At 38.8% G+C, this 21,601-nt stretch overlaps 2 protein-coding genes across 2 annotated transcripts; both read left to right on the forward strand.

Moving 5' to 3' along the window:
* Positions 1–5,093: 5,093 nt before the first annotated feature.
* On the forward strand, positions 5,094–9,205 carry SELENOK (selenoprotein K; the record flags this gene model as incomplete). Its single annotated transcript, XM_082322266.1, has 5 exons — positions 5,094–5,184; positions 5,743–5,833; positions 6,606–6,686; positions 7,741–7,833; positions 8,978–9,205. 4 exons carry the CDS (start codon positions 5,094–5,096, stop codon positions 7,826–7,828), a joined length of 351 nt encoding a protein of 116 aa, XP_082178392.1. The 3' UTR covers positions 7,829–7,833; positions 8,978–9,205.
* Positions 9,206–10,674: 1,469 nt separating this feature from the next.
* On the forward strand, positions 10,675–20,506 carry ACTR8 (actin related protein 8). The gene is made up of 13 exons (XM_082322265.1): positions 10,675–10,862; positions 11,060–11,230; positions 12,091–12,201; positions 12,453–12,557; positions 13,242–13,415; positions 13,986–14,079; positions 16,072–16,204; positions 16,538–16,691; positions 17,241–17,336; positions 17,918–18,058; positions 18,468–18,732; positions 19,050–19,213; positions 19,886–20,506. Exons 1-13 carry the CDS (start codon positions 10,740–10,742, stop codon positions 20,027–20,029), a joined length of 1,875 nt encoding a protein of 624 aa, XP_082178391.1. The 5' UTR covers positions 10,675–10,739; the 3' UTR covers positions 20,030–20,506.
* Positions 20,507–21,601: the final 1,095 nt, after the last annotated feature.

Consider the following 21,601-nt stretch of genomic DNA (forward strand, 5'->3'; position numbering starts at 1 on the left):
CCTTAATCCAGTAAGAATTTGCCACTTATGCATTACATAAGTGTCTAGTGGCGCTGGAATAAGGATTTTTATACAAAGGAGAATCCAAACATGTTAATGACTAACTAGGTAGAACGTTTGCAGTGTAACAAAACAAAGCAGATAGCGTTATTTCACACTTACGCTGCCACCTGATGGATATTCAAAGTATCACCACTACTCAATAACCATGCACGAAAGAGAGGTATTTCTTCACTGTGGTCAGGTAGTTTCACCAATTACTGAACATGCTCTCTTTCTGCCTGAACAAAAAATTTAGCACACTATTCACCCTGCGTAGAGGAGTGTGGAAGTTTCTAGACTCTCATACAACTTTAAATCGAGGACCAACAATTTCATTCTATTGAGGGCTGAAGTCGTCATTATTAAGAAGAATACATAACATTTACAGACAGTTATGGCTTTCTGTATATAAGGATATGCTGTTATCTAAAGACATATAAAAGTGCAAGACAGTCTTTTGGCATTCCTCCAGCATATATTTCCTTTCAAACTGTTAACTGTAGTAATTTTGCACTAAAGCCTCATCATGTTTGTTATTCAGATATCAACAAATGGTACATAAAAAAAAACCCCAAACATCTAGTCTCTACCCCAGCTAGGAGGAAAAAATAGTTCACAGAATTATGTGCTTATTTTCTTGACCTGATTTTATGCTGAGATCAGAGCTGCTGATTTTTCAAAACGTATCTTCCAGTTGAAATCTGCACAAGATATGTTTAACTCAAACCCCACAGTACACAAGTACATCCTTCTCTGAGGCACCAAAGACTAAAAAAAAATTAGGTCTTCAATCAATTACTCAGAACTGAAGCTTACTTAAACAGGTAAGTTCTGTTTAAAATTCTGACATTAAATCAACATAATTTAGTTCCAAGAACTGAGTTTCAGCTCTTCCACAAACAGCAAATTATTTTAATTTTTCTTATAAAAGCTGTTAAAAAATAGAATCCTGTGAAATATCCTCTGAATTTTATGTTTATGTTGCAGTGAACATTCTACATTTGTAATTTGGAGTTTAGAAGACCTTCTCACTCTAATACATACAGTATTAACTGTGTGTGCAGAAGACATACTATATGACAATTGGCTCTTCTATAAATAATTCCAGTCTAAATTAAGTTTTGAATTTTTCCATCTAAATTATGCAATGGTGCAACACAATAATCACTATGAGAAAAAACTATAGGCCAGTAAAAAAGAGATGCCTTTTCTATTTCTGCTATTCAAATGTGGTCAACAGTTTGCGATTCCTCTTCAGGGTAGGGTCAAGTTTCCCCAGTTTAGCTTTTAATTCAAAATTATTTTCTCTTAAAAAGTTTACATTCATATAAAAAATGTAGCATAAATTTTAGAGAGTACAAGCCCTGTTCATGCTGTATCACCACTTCCCTATGCACTCAATTTTGTAATTCTCTTGCATCACAACTAAAAGGTCGACCCTTAGTATATAAAATGCTATAAAAATAGCTGACCCATGGGTTTACTACTTTTTATGGAAAAAAAAAAAAAGTTACTAAAGCACAGTAATAGGTTGCTTTAACACCAGTACTTAGGTATTGATATGCAAATAGACAATTCACAAGGAATTGGACTATACAAATCTGCATCTGGAACAGAGCCTAAAAACCCAAACCACCTAAAACCAGAAGGTATCCCATTGAGAGTTCAGATTCCTTTAAAAAAACCTGAAAAGCTCATTTAGTATTGATCTTTTTCAATTACATACCTTAATATATGGCCTACACTACTCTCCGTGGCACTGTACAGATATTTACTTTGCCTACCATCAAAACAATCACATCTCCCCAGTTTCCAAATGGCATGTATGTTAACTTTTAGCTCTTACACACCAATGACTGCCCAGCTCTATTCCTCATGGTACCCACCTTCAGAAGGGCAACCCAGCTGTTTTGTATTTCTGTTGCTGACTTTCAAAAAACCTTCCTTACTGGTTTTTATTAAGCACAGGTGCACTGCTGTTGTGGTCCTCTGAACTTCCCAGCATCAGGCAGGTGACTGAAAGCAAAGGTATGGGTCACTGATGGACCCTAGCTAGCAATAGCTAGAGATACTCACCCTGCCCTTTGTGAAGGAGTAGCTGCTCAGAGGGGGATGCCAGGGCTGTGCCGCTACCAGGAATGAGCTCCCACCGGAGCTTATGTCCATACCTGCTGTCCCAATTGTACCATAAATGGCAAATGCACGTGAACAACTGTTTTCCTGTTCCTCTTCTCTGCTCCATTCCTGACCCAAGGAAAGGCCAATGGATAACAAGCTTGATAATGTAATGCTACCGTTGATTTTTAACCACACCTTTTCAATCTCATGTTTTCATGTCTAAAATTTAAATAGGGAAATAAATAAATAGTGCATATGTAAGTACTTAAAAATAGTTATAACTACTAAGATTTTCATGTATCATTTTATGCAATGGTTGGTTATTTTGCCACTGTTAAGTACCTGGACATGCTTTCTTGGAAAAATATAACTATGTTAGGAATACACACACACACACACTAGTAATCGCAATTGAAAAAGTATGTGTCTTTAATTTCATTCACCAAAAATACATTTCACGAAGAAAGTTTGCATTGTAATTATATAATTTTAGGGCACTGAGACAATATTTATTATTACTTTATTATTAAATAAATCAAGACTGTCTGACATATGATTTTACTTTAAAAAAAAAAAATAACTGAAGAACCTACTAACCATCATCTTTGTTGTTTGGGTTTGGGGTTTTTTTTGTCATTTGAAAAACAAAAAATACATTGTTCCTTTCTGCATAATTAACACATTCCCTCTGAAAGATAATACATTAAAAAAGGGAACGAACTGTTCAAACTCTTATTACCTTAATTGATGCAGGACAACATCACCTGCATACAGAGCATGAGTTCAGGTGGAATAATTACCTGCTTGTATTCAGGTTCACTATTATGCTTCTGTGTAAACTACAGTGAAAATTTTGGACTGTGATGTTTGTTTTATACTAGCAAGAGTCAGTTTCTATGTGTTTTCAATACATCACAAAATTTACAATACCTCCTCTATCTCTACTTATCCCATTACCATTGCCATCCTTCCTCTTTTTGTTTTCTTCTTGGTAAATGTTGTACCTAGAACTTATGCAATAGTTCTTTAAACATAATTTGCTGTTTTGTCTCAAAATCTAGTGAAAAGAAAACAAAGTATATTTATGAAAATTATTTAAAAACAAGACTGTATCATTCTCATGTTAGCATACTAATACAAAGGTATGCATCTGTCATATACTTTCCATGAGTAGTGTAATTTTCCTATTATTTGACAATACCTTTTTAAAGTAATGTTTTCACTTTCCATATAAAGTTAGTATTTACGTAACAGTATCACCTAACACACGATATCACATCTACTATGCATTCCATAAATTAAAAGTATACCAATACACCTTTCTTTCAGTTTATTGTTCCATTTATCTGGTTTCACTGAGAATCTAAAAACAATGTTCAAATGACTTACTGATTGAATCTCTGTTTTTCTTCTATACCTATGTCGGCTGTGTTTTGCAATTTGTAAACTGAAACTGATCTGACTACACTTGGGTATTATTTGAAAAAATCACCATAAACATAGCTAATTAAGAAAAAGGATAGATGTTGTCCCTGAATAATTTTAACATACTGCCTGCATTTATGCCCATTATGCACTGTGTAGCACCCACTATTTTCTAAACTCTCTTGTATTTCCCCATTTATTGAGCGGTAGATTACCTAGCTATTATATGAATGATAAATATTTACTTTATATGTGTTGTTACAGATACTTTTCTTTCACAATTGCTTTCAGTTGTTAGCAAGAGTTTATTTCTGGAACATCAAACATTTATAAACACCTGTCAGTTGCAAACAGTTTCTTTACTAGGGGACAACTACATTGTCAGAGACATATTATATTACAATTTCAACTTCAGACAACACTCTTGTGTTCAGATGTTTAGCAAAAGACTTTACCTCATTGTTACTAGGAACAGACAGGTCTTGCAAAGGCAATATTAAAATACTTTCATACTCATTTTTCTTACTGCTGTTTCCCAGCAGAATTACACATCCCTCCTCTATTAGCTTAGTTTAAAAAAAGAGATAAGGCATTATATTAAATTTGCTTATATAGCTACCTCCAAATTTACATGCACGGATTCTCCATGAGATGAAATGCTAGCCACTATTTGCAGGGCAAAGTTTTTATAAAAATAAAATAAATTAAAACAAATGCTCAACTTTGGTCTGAACATTCCCAACAACATAATGGCAACATACGTACTCACATACCTGTCATCACATAAAAGGAACTAAAGTTCCCTATGCAGAGAAGTTTTAAATAAATATCTGCATTTGGTCATACTTCTAACAATACTACAGTGAGTTATCACTTTTAATACGGTGGTTAGAGAAAACCACTGGGATGGACGAGGCTCTTTTCAACAACTAGAGAAAACCGAGGCGGTGGTAAAGGACAAAAGCTCTAACTTTTACATAAGATCCCGCAGAAGGTAACTATGGAAGACTACTAAGAACATACAATTTTTAAGAAAGCTACCCTGCCATACCACTAACTACGGCTCCTGTTCCCCGTTACTGCTGGTGAAACCATACACTTATGGTGCAGGGCACGAAGGCTCCGACGCAGCGTTACACAGCGGTGTAACTACTACAATACCAAATACACCTCAGGAGTGAACCCGAGCCGAGCCGCCCGCTCTGAGGGAGGAGACGCCCCCCCGAGCACCGCCCGCCCCAGGCCGGCCGGCCCCGCGGCTGGGCTGCTGAGGGCGGGACCCCCAGTTAAGAGGCGGCTGCGTGCTGCTACGATTACTGTGGCAAGGGAACCACGAAGACCAGGGCCGCCACAGCCGTGCGGCACTGTATAGCGCGGCACTGTATAGCACCGCCCGCCACCGCCGCCGCCGCCCCCGCCGCCCCCGCCCCCTTCCCCTCAGCCCCGTCAGCCGGAAGCGAGGAGCCCGCACCAGGGCAGGGCGCGGCCTTCAGCGGCCCCTTCTGGGCATGCGCCTGCCGCCCGCGCAGGCGCAGCGGGGCGGAGGGCAGGGGACGGGGCAGCGCCCGCGGCCCGCCGCGATGGTGTACATCTCCAACGGTGAGGGGCGGCGGGAGGGAGGGGGTCCCGCCTGTTCCCCTCAGTGGGGCGGCGGGGCACAGGCTGGAGGCGGGGCAGCGAGCGGGGGCCGGCCGGGGGAGCATCGGGCCCGCGGCCCGGGAGAGGCCGGCACGTCTCGGCCGCTGCCAGCGTCGCTACCGCATCCACCCCGCGTCTCCGCGCTTCTCCGCGGCCTGGGTTTGAGCGTTACGTGCTTCTGAGCAGTTTTTAAGGACTTCGAAAAGTCGCAGCGCGTTCTGCATACATCGGGAGCGTAAGGGAGAAGCAGCTTAGCCACACAGAGGGAAGCAGAGACTGTACGGGAGGTTTTGTGTAGGTTTCCCGGGACAGCCTGTCCCTGTCTGTTCGGTGGCGGCCACCCGATTATTCCAAGCACTGGGACGATACCCTCGCAGGGAATGAAACTTGCTGCCATTGCCCATGGAGTGTAGTTTCTCCATCCTGTTCCCAAATTTTAGACTCAGCAGATATGTTTTTGCGTAATATACTGCACAGCGTCACATACTAAACATTGCTGGATGTCTTGATATGTTACAGGACAAGTTTTGGATAACCAGAGTCGGGCTCCTTGGCGTTTGTCATCTATAACAGATTTCTTCTGGTCGATAGCAGATTTTGTGGTTCTGTTGTAAGTAGAAGTTAATTCTTTTGATGAGCTTTAGTTTAGATTCGTCATAGTAGAAGCTACCCAGTGCTATCAGTAACAGAACAATAAAAATGTTAGATTTACTCTTTAGCATTCCATATCTACTGTCCCCAAAACATATGTGAATGTTTTACTATGACTGTGTGGCTTCGCTTATTAAGCACTGTAATATATTTAATAAAAAGAAAAGTGTATGCACAGCAATGCTAACTTACTGGCAGCTCAAATGAGTTTTCTTACATTTCCTCCATTTTAATACCGCAAAAAGAAAAAGCATATACTTAAGTTAAACAGCTAGCTTCTAACAGCTGATCAAATAATTGAAATATTTGGAGAATTTCTACTGGTGACAATAGATTCTGGCTATATAAAATAATCACCCAGCAGTAATCACAAATGTATGGCCCCAGATCAAAGCCAGTTAAGACACAAAAAGTTCTTTTGATGTATTCAACAGTCCTTCATTATTTCAGTTCCAGGTTTATACTTTATGCATTTCTTGCACTTTATTTACCAGAAAAAATAGATTTTCTAGTTTGAGCCTTACTGTAATTTGGAATTACTTCAGATTTTATGTTTGTATATAGGAGAAAAGTTGCCAGGATTTATTAAACAACAATAATCTTGAGAAGATACACTGTTCATTCCTGAGCTCCACTTACTGTTTTTCAGGCCATTTCTTATCTTGCAATCCAAAGATTCAGAAACTATATCTAGCAATCAGTTCACCTAACTCCTCTGTTTTATTTTTCAGTTTCCAGAGCATTATTCAACCAGATTTGAGAAGAGGTGGCTACACATCTTCCTCCTATTCAGGATACAGCGATGGAAGAGGGTATTTTTTCATATTCACACTATTTCTGATTTTTTTCCTATCTTAGCAAAATGGCATAACGTATTCGGATTACAGTTGTCATTTGCACTGAATTGGGTCATGCAAGAAAACTAAAGTGTTGTTTGTCTGCATGTCGTGGTTTCACCCCAGCCAGCAACTAAGCACCACGCAGCTGCTCGCTCACTCCCCCCACCCCAGTGGGATGGGGGAGAGAATTGGAAGGGTGAAAGTCGGAAAACTCGTGGGTTGAGATAAGAACAGTTTAATAATTGAAGTGAAATTAAATAGAATAGTAGTAGTAATAATAATATAATAATACAATAATAATATACAAAGCGAGTGATACACTATACAATTGTTGAGCGATGCCCAGCACGTCCCCGAGCAGGGATCGCTGCCCCCCAGCCAACTCCCCCAGTTTATATACTGGGCATGACGCCATACGGTATGGCATAGCCCTTTGGCAAGTCTGGGTCAGCCCCCCTGGCTGTGCCCCCTCCCAGCTTCTTGTGCACCTGGCAGAGCATGGGAAGCTGGAAAGTCCTTGAGGAGTGTAAGCGCTACTTAGCAACAACTAAAACATCAGTGTGTTACCAACGTTATTCTCATACTATATCCAAAATACAGCACTATACCAGCTACTGGGAAGAAAAATCAACTCTATTGCAGCTGAAACCAGGACACTGCAGTATTTTGTCTGAAACTCACTGGTAACAACAATACATAGCTTTGGATAGCTGTAGTAACAGTATAGTCTAATTCTCACTGAAACAATTTTTCAGACCTGCCTAATAGATAATATGCATCTTTGCTGAAATTCTTTTGTTAGGATTGCTTATACTCAGCATTTGATTTACATTAAATCAGTCATTTCATGTATTAGATTACCTACAGATAAAGCAAAACGCTGTTACAGGGATATCATCTCTATAAACACTATAGTTACTGTGTTTCTTTGTTCTTAATGGTTTGCCTAACTTTTTTGCAGGACTGTTTTACATTTAACAATTTAATGCTGATTGAATAGATGTTGTTTTCCTTACTTTCTTGTCAGGCCTCCAGCACATCCTCGCCGTAGGATGGGTCGAATAAATCACTGGGGTGGAGGCCCCAGTCCACCACCAATGGCTGGAGGTGGATGAGGAAGGTAATTCCAAATCTGCTGTATCCTGCTTTGAACTTTTTTTTTTGTTTTTTTAAGTAACTGTGATAATTGAAGGTTAAGGTAGAATGGAGTGTTTTGTCCTCCTTTTGCAAAAGTTACCAAAACAGGAAGAGAATCAAAGCGGTTAGATATTTTCAGTAAAGGGGGAAAAAAGAGAGGGGGGGCGTTAAAAGGTTTTGGCTCAGAAACGGTGAGTTTCTACTTTTAATTGCATAGAATTGGATATACAAAGTGTAGCAAAGATTTTTGAACACAGCTGATAAAAAAACGATTTAGAACTTTTCCTCTTTTTTGGCTGCTAATTTAAAGTCCTATCCAGATCAGTAATCACTGAAAGTTTGTTTGCATTTGTAATAGTTATCATGTGACATGTGAGGGGGTTTTGTTTAAAGCACATACTTATCAATAGAAAAGAAGGACAATTAATAAAGTTGTTAAAAGACTATTAGTAAAAATCTTTTTTTTTCCTGTTATGGTGATACAGCTATGCAAATCTTGAATTCTACTACAGCATAAAAATTGGAATTGCTTAGGAGTGAGCAAAAACCATTAAAAAAGCCCTGATCTTTAAATTTCTTACAGCTGCCTGAACTTTAATTCTGTTTTATTAATTAGTTTGGCTGGTGAGAGTTTCATCTAACACTGAATGTATATATAGTATGGTTTAGTTTACTTTAAGACTTAAGTAAATGATCCTTTTTCTTTTTCATGAATCACTCCCCATTGTTACCATAACAAAAACCACATGCAGGTGGTTAATACCTGTAAATCTTGTAGGAAAAAGTTCATATTCCAAAAAGCACATATACCAGTATTTCAGTTCCCTAGAAAAAAGATAAGGTTCTTCCCATGGGTTTTTTTTTTTTTCATTTGGATGTTTTTTTTCTTTTCAAGTAGACATGAGGCCAGCAAAGGCTGTGGGAAGGGCTTTTGGATAATAATGGCAATGTGTAATCTACCCAGGAATAAGTTTGCGAGCCTTTAGAATGTCCCATTTAGCTAAATTAAAAACAATTTTATTTTAAAATTGTTACTTACATAATTTTATCTTGCAAAGCAAGGCCTTGTTGTTTTGTGTACTGTACTATACTGTTGTCTTGTGTACTGTAATTACTTTATCTTTTAGGTAAACACCTGCTGAAGAGGCAGGCAGAAGAGCATACACATTCGCAAGATGAAAGAGAAGAAGAGTTTAGTGGTGGACCAAATGAGTTTGAATGTTGTGAATGTGTATATCTAACTGGAAACTGTTCTGTGATATAAGCAGATTAATGAAGTTGTACTGGGAACTCCTTCTTCAAGGATCCGGTGTAACTGAACTGCAGTTTCATTAAATACATGTTTACTGTCTAAAGTCTTTGTATAGTTTCTGAGCATTTTACTGTAGTTGCAGAGTAATTAGTAAATTATATTTGGCTTGTCACAAGGTTGACTTTCTCATCATTTTTAGGAAAAAAAATCTGTCTGAAGTACAGTAAGCCCTTTTCTGTTCAAATGAGGAAGAACAAATTTATATTCGATACAGAAGGTCCCTCAAGAGTCAAACTTAAAGCAGTGCTTCCTAATAGGTTTTGTATTTACTCTATCTTTGTCAGTACTAAGGTTCTGTACCTTGTTGTATTTTTACAATGGTAATGATACTCTAAAAACACTTTTAAAATGCAACTTACAAATTCCTTTGTTTTACAATCTTTGCCTTTTACAAACTCGCTTCCTTAAGGCCCATAATGGGTTTTATAACATGCCTGTTTTATAAGCACCTCTTGAAACAACTTCCTTCTCCGTTATAAACTTACTGAAATGTGTAAGCCTATTTGCTGTACAAATGTTGGTAAGACTTCTTTTCAATAAAATTAGGCTTTGTTTTTATTACAGGAAGAAAAGGTAGTGAACTCAAATACAGAGTAATAACACAGAAGAGTTACTTTCTTTCAAACAGTAACTAATTTACTCCATTTCAGGATGGGAGTTTCTTATTGTTTTCTTCGGTTTTGTTTGGGGTTTAGGGTTTTTTTTGTTCACTTGGAGAGGGCTGTGCCTATTTGAGAAAACTTAGCTGCCAAGAATCCGGATTGAATTATCTTCTACAAGGTGCCACTGCAAGTTTTTTTACTTAAACTTCTCTAATTAATAGTCTCTTTAGCAGGAAATTGTAACATCCAGCGATGCCTCTTGGTTAACATAAGCATCTACGAATTAGCTGGCCTTGCCAGCTACTGGTGGTGAAATCGCCCCCTCCGGTCGTTCCTGCTCTTGCTACGGGTACCCAACACAAAGTTTCTGTCTTGTCAACTTGCTGTGTAACGAAGAGCAGCCGTCGGTGTAATAAGCGTACCTCCCTCAGCGCCACCCAAGCGGCACATCTTCCTAAAGGCGCTTCCCGCCCGCAGATCAGGTGTGTACGGGTAGGTAGGTCAGCGTTAGTTCTTCACAGGTGTATATCACACGTGTACCAGCTGCACTACGATATTTTCATAGACAGTAATCTTTTAAGTTGTTGGGAGGACTGTATTACCCTTCCTCCAGCAGCAACGGCCCAGCTGACAGGGTTTGGCCGCCGCTAGGTCAGACCCCCCGCAGCCCGGAGCGGCGGCGGTCTCCCCGGGCTCCCTCCTTACCGCTGCTCCTCCCCTCAGCCCGGAGGCCGAGGCCGTCCCTCGGCGCAGCCGCGGCCTGCCCGCACCGCGCTGCCAGCCGAGCCGAGCCGAGGCGGCCGGGGGCCGGCGAGCCCCGTCCGGCTGAGCGCCCCCGCGGCACCTGCCTGAGGGGCGGCGCCGGGCGCGGGCCCGCCCGCTTCCGCCCCGCGCGAACGCCGGGCTGGGCGCCGCTCGGCCCTCGCAGGAGCGGCTTCCGCCTGGCGGCCGGGCGCCGCCGGCGCGGCGGGGAGCATGACCCAGGCGGAGAAGGGCGAGGCGGAGAACGGCAAGGACAAGGAGCGCGACCGGGAGCGCGAACAGCGCGGCGTCAAGCGGCCCATCGTGCCCGCCGCCGTGCCCGAGTCCCTGCAGGAGGTGAGGCCCGGCCGGGCCGGGCCGCCCGGGGAGCGGTGAGGGGCAGGGCCGCGGTGGCGGCGGCTCCTCAGGGCGGCGCTCCCTTCCCGCCGGCCGAGCGGCTGCGCTGGGGCGGCGGGGAGGGGGCGGGCTCGGCCTTTTAAAGGCCCGGGCGCGGGGACGGCGGCTTACGGCCGTGCGCCTTGTGGTGCTTTCAGCAAATACAGAGCAACTTCATCGTGGTGATACACCCCGGCTCGACGACTCTGCGCCTCGGGAGGGCCACGGACACGCTGCCCGTGGGCATTCCCCATGTCATCGCGCGGCGGCACAAGCAGCAGGGGCAGGCGGCCTACCGAGACAGCTGGCTCCTGAGGGACGGGCTCAACGTAAGGCGGGCCGCGCACCGCTGCCTCCGAACTGGCTAAAACGCGTGTTTTAACTACGTGCTTCTCTTGCACCTCTTAGTTGTGTAATGTGTGTCTTCCCCTCGTGCGTTATGTTTTTCCGGAGAAGAATACCTCTTAAGACAAACTTTTCCCCTTATAACGTGCTGTAGATGCCACCTTACTGAAGTCAGTGGATTTACACCAGTCTGTGTTAGGGCTTTATTTGATTTGTTTGCAATGAACTAAATCTAATAAATGGATAGGTAGAGGGTTTGTACTCACTGATTGCTCTGTGATCTGATATCACACACAGTATTTCTGGTTATAGAATGACAGCTGTAGAACTAGAATTGGACTGCTCCATTTGTGAATGCGTTGGTTACAAGTTGGCTTGTAACTTGGGTGTCGTAGCCAGTAATTTTAGTCTAACCTGCTCAAAAAATATATGTAGTGATCTTAGTCATATTTTGAATCTCTACAAAAAATCATTAATCAAATTAATGTCTCTAATATTAAACCTCACCTTTAAATAATTGAGATCTATTTAAACATTTTTGCTCCTGCTTAATATTTCTGTAGTTAAATAGATAATGTCCTGAGCTCATCACTCTGAAGACCAGCAGCCATTGCAATCAGTTAAAAGATTCAAGTTGAGCTAGACAAATAGGTGTTGGGAACTCTAATACAAAAAAGAGTTTCTTTAAAAATAAGCGCATATTCCTTGTACAACGCGCAAACCTTCTGTCCTTTCTACGGTCTATCAAGCTGTTGTTTAATAATAGCTTCAGTATTACCAGCATACAAACATGTAGTTAGAAAGTAAGTATTATTTATGTTGCATATTTTTGGGTTTTGTTTAGAAACCTGAAAGTACTGAGCAGAGACAAAATGGCCTTAAAATGGTGGACCAAGCAATATGGTCCAAAAAGATGTCAAATGGCGCAAGGCGTATACCAGTGTCACCTGACCAGGTAACTCATTCTTAAGATTTTATTAAATTGTTCATTCATCTAGTCATTTGGTGTGATGCTATATTTTAGTGGTGAAGAATAGATATCCTTTATACAGCAAATATAGATAGTGCTATTGTGTGACCTAACTCTGAAGATCTGAGAAAATGAAGATTTAAAATGGTTCTCCAAGGGGGGTGGGGTGGTTCTTTTTTCTTTCACGCATAAAAACTGGTAAAATATCAACAGCATTTGCTTTGATTACATTTCAGGCCAGGTCATACAACAGACAGATGCGGCCAGCTATTTTAGATCACAGCTCAGGGGCCAAGTGGACAAACACATCAAATCATCCTGAATTTTTGGTAGGAGAAGAGGTAAGATTCAATTTCCTGCTGAAATGAGACTTAGTACTACATTTTAATGCGGCTATGTAATCAGTAGCAGTTTTCTATATGTTAGTATATGTTGAAAGGCATATAAATTTAGTCAAGCAATACATGAGAAGCTTTAGTATGGACTAACTGAATGTTTAGTATCATTCAGCAAGACCAGACGGTTTCCCCCATTTGCCTATCAAGTAACCTTGATCCTTTGCTGCTAATAATCAGTGTTTCTGCAGGGACTAGGTGAGAACTTTGCCCATGTGGTATAATTCAGAGAAAAGGCAAGAAATTGATAAAAGGATCAGTACATGGAATCACTGCTGAGTAATTAGGTATTCATGAGCTTCAAAGAATCTTTAAATTATTTTAGTTACTAATTTGAGATAATGGAAAAATATACAAATATACTGTTGTGTTCATAGTAGATGTCCACGGATATGAAAATTCAAACAATTTAAACCATGTACTTAATGTCTTTTTTATTTTAATGCTTTATAATCAAGCCCTGTTAAAAAGAAATCCCCTGTATTGCTGCCACATCGGTCTGAGTGCTGCTGTACGTCTTGTATCTGCTTCTGAAATATTTTTCTAGTATTTGTTACTCATCTTTTAGGAAAAACAGTGTACTAATATTTTGGGAAAAACAATGCATAGAACATTGTCTCTTATTTTCAGGCACTGTATATTAATCCGCTAGATTCTTATAATATACATTGGCCTATTAGAAGAGGGCAGCTGAATCTCCACACAGGACCTGGTGGCTCCCTCACTGCGGTATTAGCAGACCTTGAAGTTATATGGTCACATGCAATACAAAAATATCTGGAAATACCATTGAAAGACTTGAAGGTGAGCTGTGAGCACGTTATTGTGGGCTGTATCCACGTCTGTAAACGTTACTATAAAAGAGAAGCAACCTGCTGTTATTGTTAGCCTCTTACCGGTGGTTTTCTTAAAGAATAAATTCTTTCTGCTGGTGAGCATGGTTTGTAAGACTTCATTTGGAATTTTGTGCATGTCTTTAAGACAAAAATTGTTACTAGAACTTCTACCACGGAGGTTTGGAAATCCCATTATAGAATTTCAGTCTTAGTCTGTTTGGGATTTTTTTTTTATTGACTGAAAAGGAGGCAGCTGAGGAATGGGTGCCTAATACTTGCATAATTTCTTCTCTTTGCCAAGTAGGTGTTTTTCTCATATCTGTTGTACTTTTAAACATTTTAGTGACCTATCAACTCTTAACTTGGTACTTACTTACTCTGAACTAATTCTTTAAACTATTAAAACCCTTCCCCCTTTCCATAATTTTGCTTCTTTTAATAACTTGTATATTATGCTTTCTTCCTTAGCATCAGGTATTCAAGAATGTAAAGAAATTTAATTTGAGAGCTGGCTTTAATTTACTGTTCTTATCTTCAGTACTACAGATGCATTTTACTAATTCCAGACATCTATAATAAACAACATGTGAAAGAACTGGTAAATATGATCCTAATGAAGATGGGCTTCTCAGGTAAAACCATACATAAGCAAGCACTTAATGATTAATAGCGTAAAGATTTTTTTCATTTTTTAACCTTTAAGGCACATTTTTGCACATCAGTCCCAGTTTGGCTGGGACTAGCACCTTTCGTCTTGTGCTATTCCTGTAACTGATGTCTCTTTTAATGGGGCAGAATGGTTGGCTAGCATTGAAACAAGTTTCTTGGTTTGCTATTAGGTATTCCAACCGCTGGCTTCTCACTTCAGCTGAGATAAAAGTAGCAACAGTCTTAATTTCTCAAGTATTTCTAAAATGCACAATGTTAACTCCACAGAGTATTAAGATTCTTAGACTTCAAAACAAAAGTATGCAATGTAAGATGCTGCTACTGTCTTCTCTACAGGATGACATAATAGGAGGTTTCAGAGTTGCTTAAGTGCATACACTAAATATAGAAGAGCAATACAATTTTTAAAAAATAACCAAGTAATTGTTAGCTTCTTCTGCATATTTATTTTTAGACTGGAAAACCCTCTGATGAAAAAGAGTAATGCAGTTTCCTTTCAGTTAAACTGCTGGAAGTTTCTGGCTAGTCTGCTGGAAAGAACTGCTGTAGTCTTAGCCATCTTTCTCTCATTTCACATTTAGAGAAAACACAGCAAGTCATTCCGGAAGGCACTGTAACCCAACCATATGGAGCATACTTAATTTGAAATAATCAGAGTAGTAGTACCTTTGGTGCTGCAAAGTCCTTTTTTGTATTAGGTATGCAAGGAAAGAGGCTTAAAAAGTGGACGAGAATAATATGGTAAATGATGGAGACTAGTCAAACAGTAAGTTAATTGTAAGACATTGGAGATTAATACTGCTGTTGTTTAATACTTAATCAGTACGAAATACAAACAGTCCCCCAGTATTACTCTCAGCAGAACATGTGCTTAGATATTATTGCTTCCCATCTGAAAGAATTAAGTAGGTGGTAAATAAACACTGCAAAAAGAGAGACTGATCTCACGAGATCTAAATTTTGTTCACATGCGCATATATATATTTGATTTGTTTCATTGTGTTAAAATGAACAAGACATATTGGCTGTTAGTTTTTGATCAGAATGGTTCTAAATCATACTTTGATTCCTCCTCAGTTTTTACATAGAAGTACTGTGAACAGTACCTAATAATACTACTATGTAAAGATGTACTGGCACTAGGATAGAAGAATTTGCAGTTGAAATGTGTCAACTTCAGAGGAACAGGAAGAATACTAAGAAAAAAATACAAAGCTTCATATTCATCTGATACATGAAAGTGAAAATCAGACAGTATCATTAATAACTCTTCAGAGTGCCATTTCCTAAATAATAATTTGGTGAAGAGCTGAACTAATTATACAGCATAACTAAATTCTCTTAATCTATTTAAAAACATTTCCCTTTAAAACACTAATTCTACTTAGTTTTTGTCTACAAAGCGCAGCTGAATTGAGCTATTCTTTTCCTTCGTTGGCTAGAAGGACAGACTGAAGCCTTCTCAGGTTTAAGTATGGGCGATACAAATACAAACGTACTCTTTTACAGAGTTAAAGGTGGATTGAAAGGAAAGCAGACAGTGAAATTGGACCTTGTTTTATAACTATTTAAAGAACATATCTAAAATGCTAATGATACTTGATTAAAACTAGAAAAAATTAGGAAAATGCTTCATGTCCATCTGATAACCAAGACCCTGCAATACCAGTTAGCAAAACAAGTAAAGTCGGGAGGCAGTATCTTGAAACTTGCAAAAAATAAGAACATTTGAATATAGGCATCCACCCACTCTCAGCTTTTCTCAGGACTTTGAAGGCCTATCCAACAAAAAAGCTATAAGTGCCCCCCACCCCATCTTCACTAAATATACACACTTTCAGTGCAGAGTCAGGCTATTAGTAGGTTTTAAAAGACATTAAGATGTCCTTTAAATGTCAGCAGCATGGCTCTGGAGCTTGGCATAAATTGGATATATTTTTTTCCCATACTGCTAGGAATTATTGTACACCAGGAGTCTGTCTGTGCTACTTTTGGAAGTGGTTTAAGCAGCGCGTGTATAGTCGATGTGGGAGATCAGAAGACAAGTGTTTGCTGTGTAGAAGATGGTGTTTCCCATCGCAACACCAGGTATCTTTTAATATGCAGAATTATTATAAGCATGTATATAGTTGCTTACCAAAGATTTGACTTTAAAAACAAGAATTTTTTGTCTTTACAAATACAAGTGTTTTTTTACTGTGAGCTGCATGACAGGGTCATCATGTTACGGTATGAAGCTTAAAGAATTCTGACATCTTTAAAAGAAGAAAACAGGCAGAACTGATACTGTGCTCTGCAAACTACATGGAGGTCATGATCCCAGCATGTCTAAAATGTTGCTTGTATTCCTATGTATGCCACTGTAAAAGGCCAGTATTTCAGCAAATTAATAAAATAATCCTTTTCTTCTCTGTGCTTTAGACTGTGCCTTGCATATGGAGGATCTGACGTATCGAGGTGTTTTTATTGGCTTATGCAACGAGCAGGATTCCCATACAGAGACTGTCAGTTAACTAATAAGTTGGATTGCCTGCTGCTTCAGCACTTAAAGGAGACATTTTGTCATCTAGACCAGGTGAGAAGGGAAAATGGTATATTCTCCAAGTATTTTTTTTTTTTTTTCCTTTACAGAATACTACTCTGGGGAACCCTTTTGCGAGTCTACAATTGCTTGTAAATGGAATAAAATGTAGTATTTTACTCAGTAGAATACTGGCAAAAGCTGGAGAAGCTTTAGACTTTAAGTATTTGTAACTTGTTTTATTTTTCATCTAGTTGAAAGCATCCCAACTCTTAGAAAGGTAGTTTCTTTGTTCTTATTACTGAAAGAATCTGATAGTAGCTGCCTATTTGCTGTTTTTCAACTCCAGTTTTGTAAGATCTGCCAGCAGGTCTCTTCTTTCTGCACAAACCCTCGTTTTAGAGGCTTAGGCACATAGACAGCTGTTTTGGCAGACTGTGCTACAAAGAAAAGGCTTTAAAAAGAGGTCAAGAATAGGTAAATGAAATTCACTGTCTGAAGAGTTTTGTTACTTTTTGTTGTTTCCTACAGTTTAAATAGATCATGCAGCTTGATAGAGAGATATAAAAGATACAAATTTTTTTACATTGTTTTTGACCTTAGGATATTTCTGGATTGCAAGACCATGAGTTCCAAATTCGTCATCCAGATTCTCCAGCTTTATTATACCAGTTCCGATTAGGAGATGAAAAATTACAGGTGATTTTTTTTTTTTTTTTTTTTTTTAATTACAAGAATTATATTCAGCATTCAGGCTCAGGGCCTTATTTCGTATCAGTCCAGTGCTACAAAGCCCACATGATTTATAGATTGTTCTTAATATATGCTTGTTGATAGTTTTAAACTTAGTTCCTATATGTGTGAATGAACCTAATGCAGCACTAGTGGATGCGCAAGGCTTCCTAACTAGCTTTAGCCAGAATGGTTGTAGCTTCAACTAAATATGATGATATTTATCCTGCAAGGGCAAGGAACGAATGCTAATTTTGCAAGTTTTTCACCTCACCATTGAATTTTCTAATTTTTTAACAAACTGCATTTGAATACTTATTTATCATACAATGCCAGAACACCTATGTATGTGTACAATTGTATGTTTTGGGGTACTTTTAATTATACAAAGCTGAAGACGGTTTAGCCTTTTACAAAACTATTTGAAAAACATGTGTATTTAATTTTCCATTGTGAGAAAAATAGAACAAGCTTTTTCTTTTTTTATAGTAAATACCAAAAAAACCCCAAACCCATGTAGTAAAACCATGTCAAATCTCATTCTTCAGGCTCCAATGGCTCTGTTTTATCCAGCGACTTTTGGAATTGTTGGACAAAAAATGACAACTTTGCAACACAGGTCACAAGGTGACCCTGAGGATCCTCATGATGAACATTATCTACTAGCCACACAAAGTAAGCAGGAGCAGGTGTGTGAATGCTCATTTATTTTTCATTAAGTATTATTTAATTGGGGAATAAAGTCAGGACTCGTTAGCTCATCTCAGAAACCAAAGTTTGTTATCTGGGCCAGAAGCATTAAAAAATAAGTTTAGAGTAAGGAATTATGGATGTCTAGACAAGTCCTTAATTAGAACTGTTTATTTTCAGAGTCCAAGAGGGCTTCATATTATGGCACTGATACATCTGATGGAGTTCAAAGTAAAACCCTTACTTTGAAAGCGAGGATTAAAATGAAATAATACAATGCTTAGCCTTTCTGTGCAAAAAGGTGGCAAGAAGTACAGTGGTGTTTACTTAAGTCTTTGTATTGTTCTGTAACCTGCTGAAGATATTTTTGCATTTTCTCATAGTTCAACTTGTTTTCTCATTTTTAAGTCTGCAAAAGCTACAGCTGATAGAAAATCTATGTCGAAGCCTGGTGCGTTTGAGGGAGACTTGAGAGGCCAAGCCTCAGACATTTCAGAGAGGATCTACCCACAAGAAGTGGAACTGGGATCTTCCCAGAGTGATTGTATGATATCTGGAAATGATTCAGAGGAACCTTTAACTGCACACATGTCCAGGAAAACCGCTATTTCTCAGTTTGAAGGCAAAGCCTTAGGCCTTGACAAAGCCATTCTTCATAGTATTGACTGCTGTGGTAAGAATTATATTTGTCCAATTCTGTAAAATATGCATGTCAGTGTGGATTTATGGTAACTCTGATATTTTACCAAAGTAACACCCATGTCCCTAAGTTTGCATCATCTCTAGAGTAGCTATACTGTTCCTTATACTTGCATCTTTGTTGAGGTTTCTTGAGCTAGACATTTGGAATCTTCAAGGAATAGAAAAAGAGTTTTAAAAGAAACCGGTGTTTGCTATCTGGTTTGACTTGCACTAAATTCTTTATAATACAAATACAGGCTGTATTAATTTTAAAAAACAGATATATTTCTATGTATCCATTCATTCCAGCATCTGATGATACGAAAAAGAAGATGTACAGCTCCATCTTAGTAGTGGGAGGAGGCCTTATGTTTCATAAAGCTCAAGAGTTTCTTCAACACCGAATTCTCAACAAAATGCCACCTTCTTTTAGAAGAGTCGTTGAAAATGTTGAAGTCATCACAAGACCTAAGGTATACTGTGAACTGGTAGCTAAATGGTTAATAAACGATGATTGGTTGAAATCTTCAGAAGGTGAAAAAAAATATATATTCTTTCAAAACCACCAATTAGTTGCGTATCTGAGGAGATGTAGGAGAGCTTTCACCTCATAACATAGCACTCTCCAATTATAGGCAGGAAGTTGGAGGCATAGCAACAGTGTTACTAGTATTCATCACTGAAGTGTTTATTAGCTAAAGGCTCTATTCTTAAAGAAGCATTTAGTACTGGCCTGTGAAGTTAACCTGTCTGCTCAGCAAGAAATTGTGTTAGGGTTTTTTATTACTATTAAGGTAAAAGAAATCATGGCATTAAAAGAGCAATTTTCATTTGGCATTAATCAGGCAAAATTTGTGAAATCAAAACGAGTATTTTTCAGAGCTTCCATTGCTGAGGGCAGGATTTCCATGACATGCCTAGAAGGCATCTTAAAAAAAAAAAGTGACTTTTCTAAACCCCTTAAATATTCTTTCCATATTTTTATCTCATTACTTTTTCCTGAGTAATTTTGAAAAACTTATTTTCTCCTCCCCTCACCCCCGAGATTCCAAGTGGTCAATACTGTTGGAAAAATTAGGATAAAAGTTTTGAGAACTATGCAAATTTACACCAGTGATTGTGTATGATCTGTGTTTTGAATTTAGGATATGGATCCCCGCTTAATTGCATGGAAAGGAGGTGCAGTTTTAGCCTGTCTTGATACAACTCAGGAGCTATGGATATATCAGCGAGAATGGCAGCGTTTTGGTGTCAGAATGTTACGAGAGCGAGCTGCATTTGTATGGTAATAGATATGTTTACAGTGGAACATGATTAATTGAGGATTCCTTTCCTCAAATGTCCCCTTTTTCCAGTGCAGATGTATTGATCTTCTGCTGATTGATAGATATTTTTGTATTTTATTAAAACTAACTTCAACTGAGGTTTTTCCAAAAGTGATCTTCAGCATTGCTATACTTCATCTTTTGAATTGTGTGCATTGAATTCTGTGTACAGAGTATCACAGTCATCTCCAAATTCACTATATTAATATTATATAGATTATGTATATTAAAATTGCACAGTGTGGGAATTCGAGGTATAAAATATTGATGTGGCAGATGCTAAGCCAAGATTCATTCCAGATACATGTACACAGAAGCAATAGCTGAAGAGTGCAGGCTGTGGGTTTAATGCCTTATTTTGATTCATACCCTAATGTTACCAGGAGATGAAATTGTTACGTAAGCAGTCATGATGGAAGAAGGGAACCCAAACTACAGTTGTTGTTGGTATTTTGCTTATATAATAAATTATATATTCAGACTTAAGAATTTGAAAGTGGAGTATTTTTTCTTACCCATTCTCATCATCAGAAGCTCTTGCTAGCTTTTCATTATCCATGATAGTTATCCACTCTTTTCCCTATTTAAGAAATCCAATAGAATACACTAAAAAGAACTAGATACGTTTTTATATAACCAGCACCAACCTCAGTCCTGTGGTACAGGCACATGGACTTTTTCTCCCAACAAATAATCCTTAGTTACAAAAGTGCTATTTGTTGGGTTTTTTTTCTTCTGTAATGAAGGCTTCCGCCACACTCAGATCACACCTCAAATACATATCTGCAATTATAATCTAGATTAAAACTATTAAACCACTTCTAACAATATAATAAGTATCAAAGATCAATGAATGTAGTTTCTACAAAGCACATGAGAAAGACCTGACTTCCTTTTAATCTGCTTTCATTAAAAGTTCTAAAGAGAAAGGATATTTCCACCCAAATTATACTGTAATCTTATTTGAAAGTATTTTACTGCAGGCTGCGATTGCACTCTTGTATTTTACTTGAGACTAGGACCTTTGGGCTCTGTTTTATTGAAGACAGCATACAATACTTCAAATTTTACTCTGGCAAGATTAGATGTCATTGCTGGGTTTGTTTTTTTGGGGGGGAGAAGGGAGCATTCCCTTCAAGAAAAGGGTCCAGAATTCCTGTTATAGAAGAAATGTTTGGTTTTTTTTTTAAGTAAGTCACATGACTGTGATACAGAAGAGAGAGTACATATGTACAAAGATCTTGGTTAGATTTGTTGATACACAAATGGTTCGCCATGGCAAACATTTCACAACTTCACATCAGTGGGTGCTGACACGTGGACACACTGAAGGATGAGGTAAATTACTCCACTTTAAAAGCTACATTATTCTTACAACAGCATATCAAACAGCCTTTAAGTCATGTTGGAAGATCTGTGCTGCTTAACTGCACCTGAGGCTCCCATCAGTGAACTTCACAAACTCTACACAGAGGAGAGTAGTACTTCTAAATTACTTGATTACTTGACTGTGTTCTGGTATTTACACAACCAATT

The sequence above is a fragment of the Platalea leucorodia genome, assembly GCF_965183815.1.
Source record: "Platalea leucorodia genome assembly, chromosome: 9".
Taxonomy (NCBI): Eukaryota; Metazoa; Chordata; class Aves; order Pelecaniformes; family Threskiornithidae; genus Platalea; species Platalea leucorodia.

What these genes read in the sequence shown, in the direction of transcription:
- ACTR8 (XM_082322265.1), top strand. Translation starts at nt 10,740, where the DNA reads ATGACCCAGGCGGAGAAGGGCGAGGCGGAGAACGGCAAGGACAAGGAG. An exon ending in CATTTTGTCATCTAGACCAG is followed by an intron (nt 16,692 to 17,240) that starts GTGAGAAGGGAA and finishes TTTTGACCTTAG; the next exon opens with GATATTTCTGGATTGCAAGA. An exon ending in TAGGAGATGAAAAATTACAG is followed by an intron (nt 17,337 to 17,917) that starts GTGATTTTTTTT and finishes CTCATTCTTCAG; the next exon opens with GCTCCAATGGCTCTGTTTTA.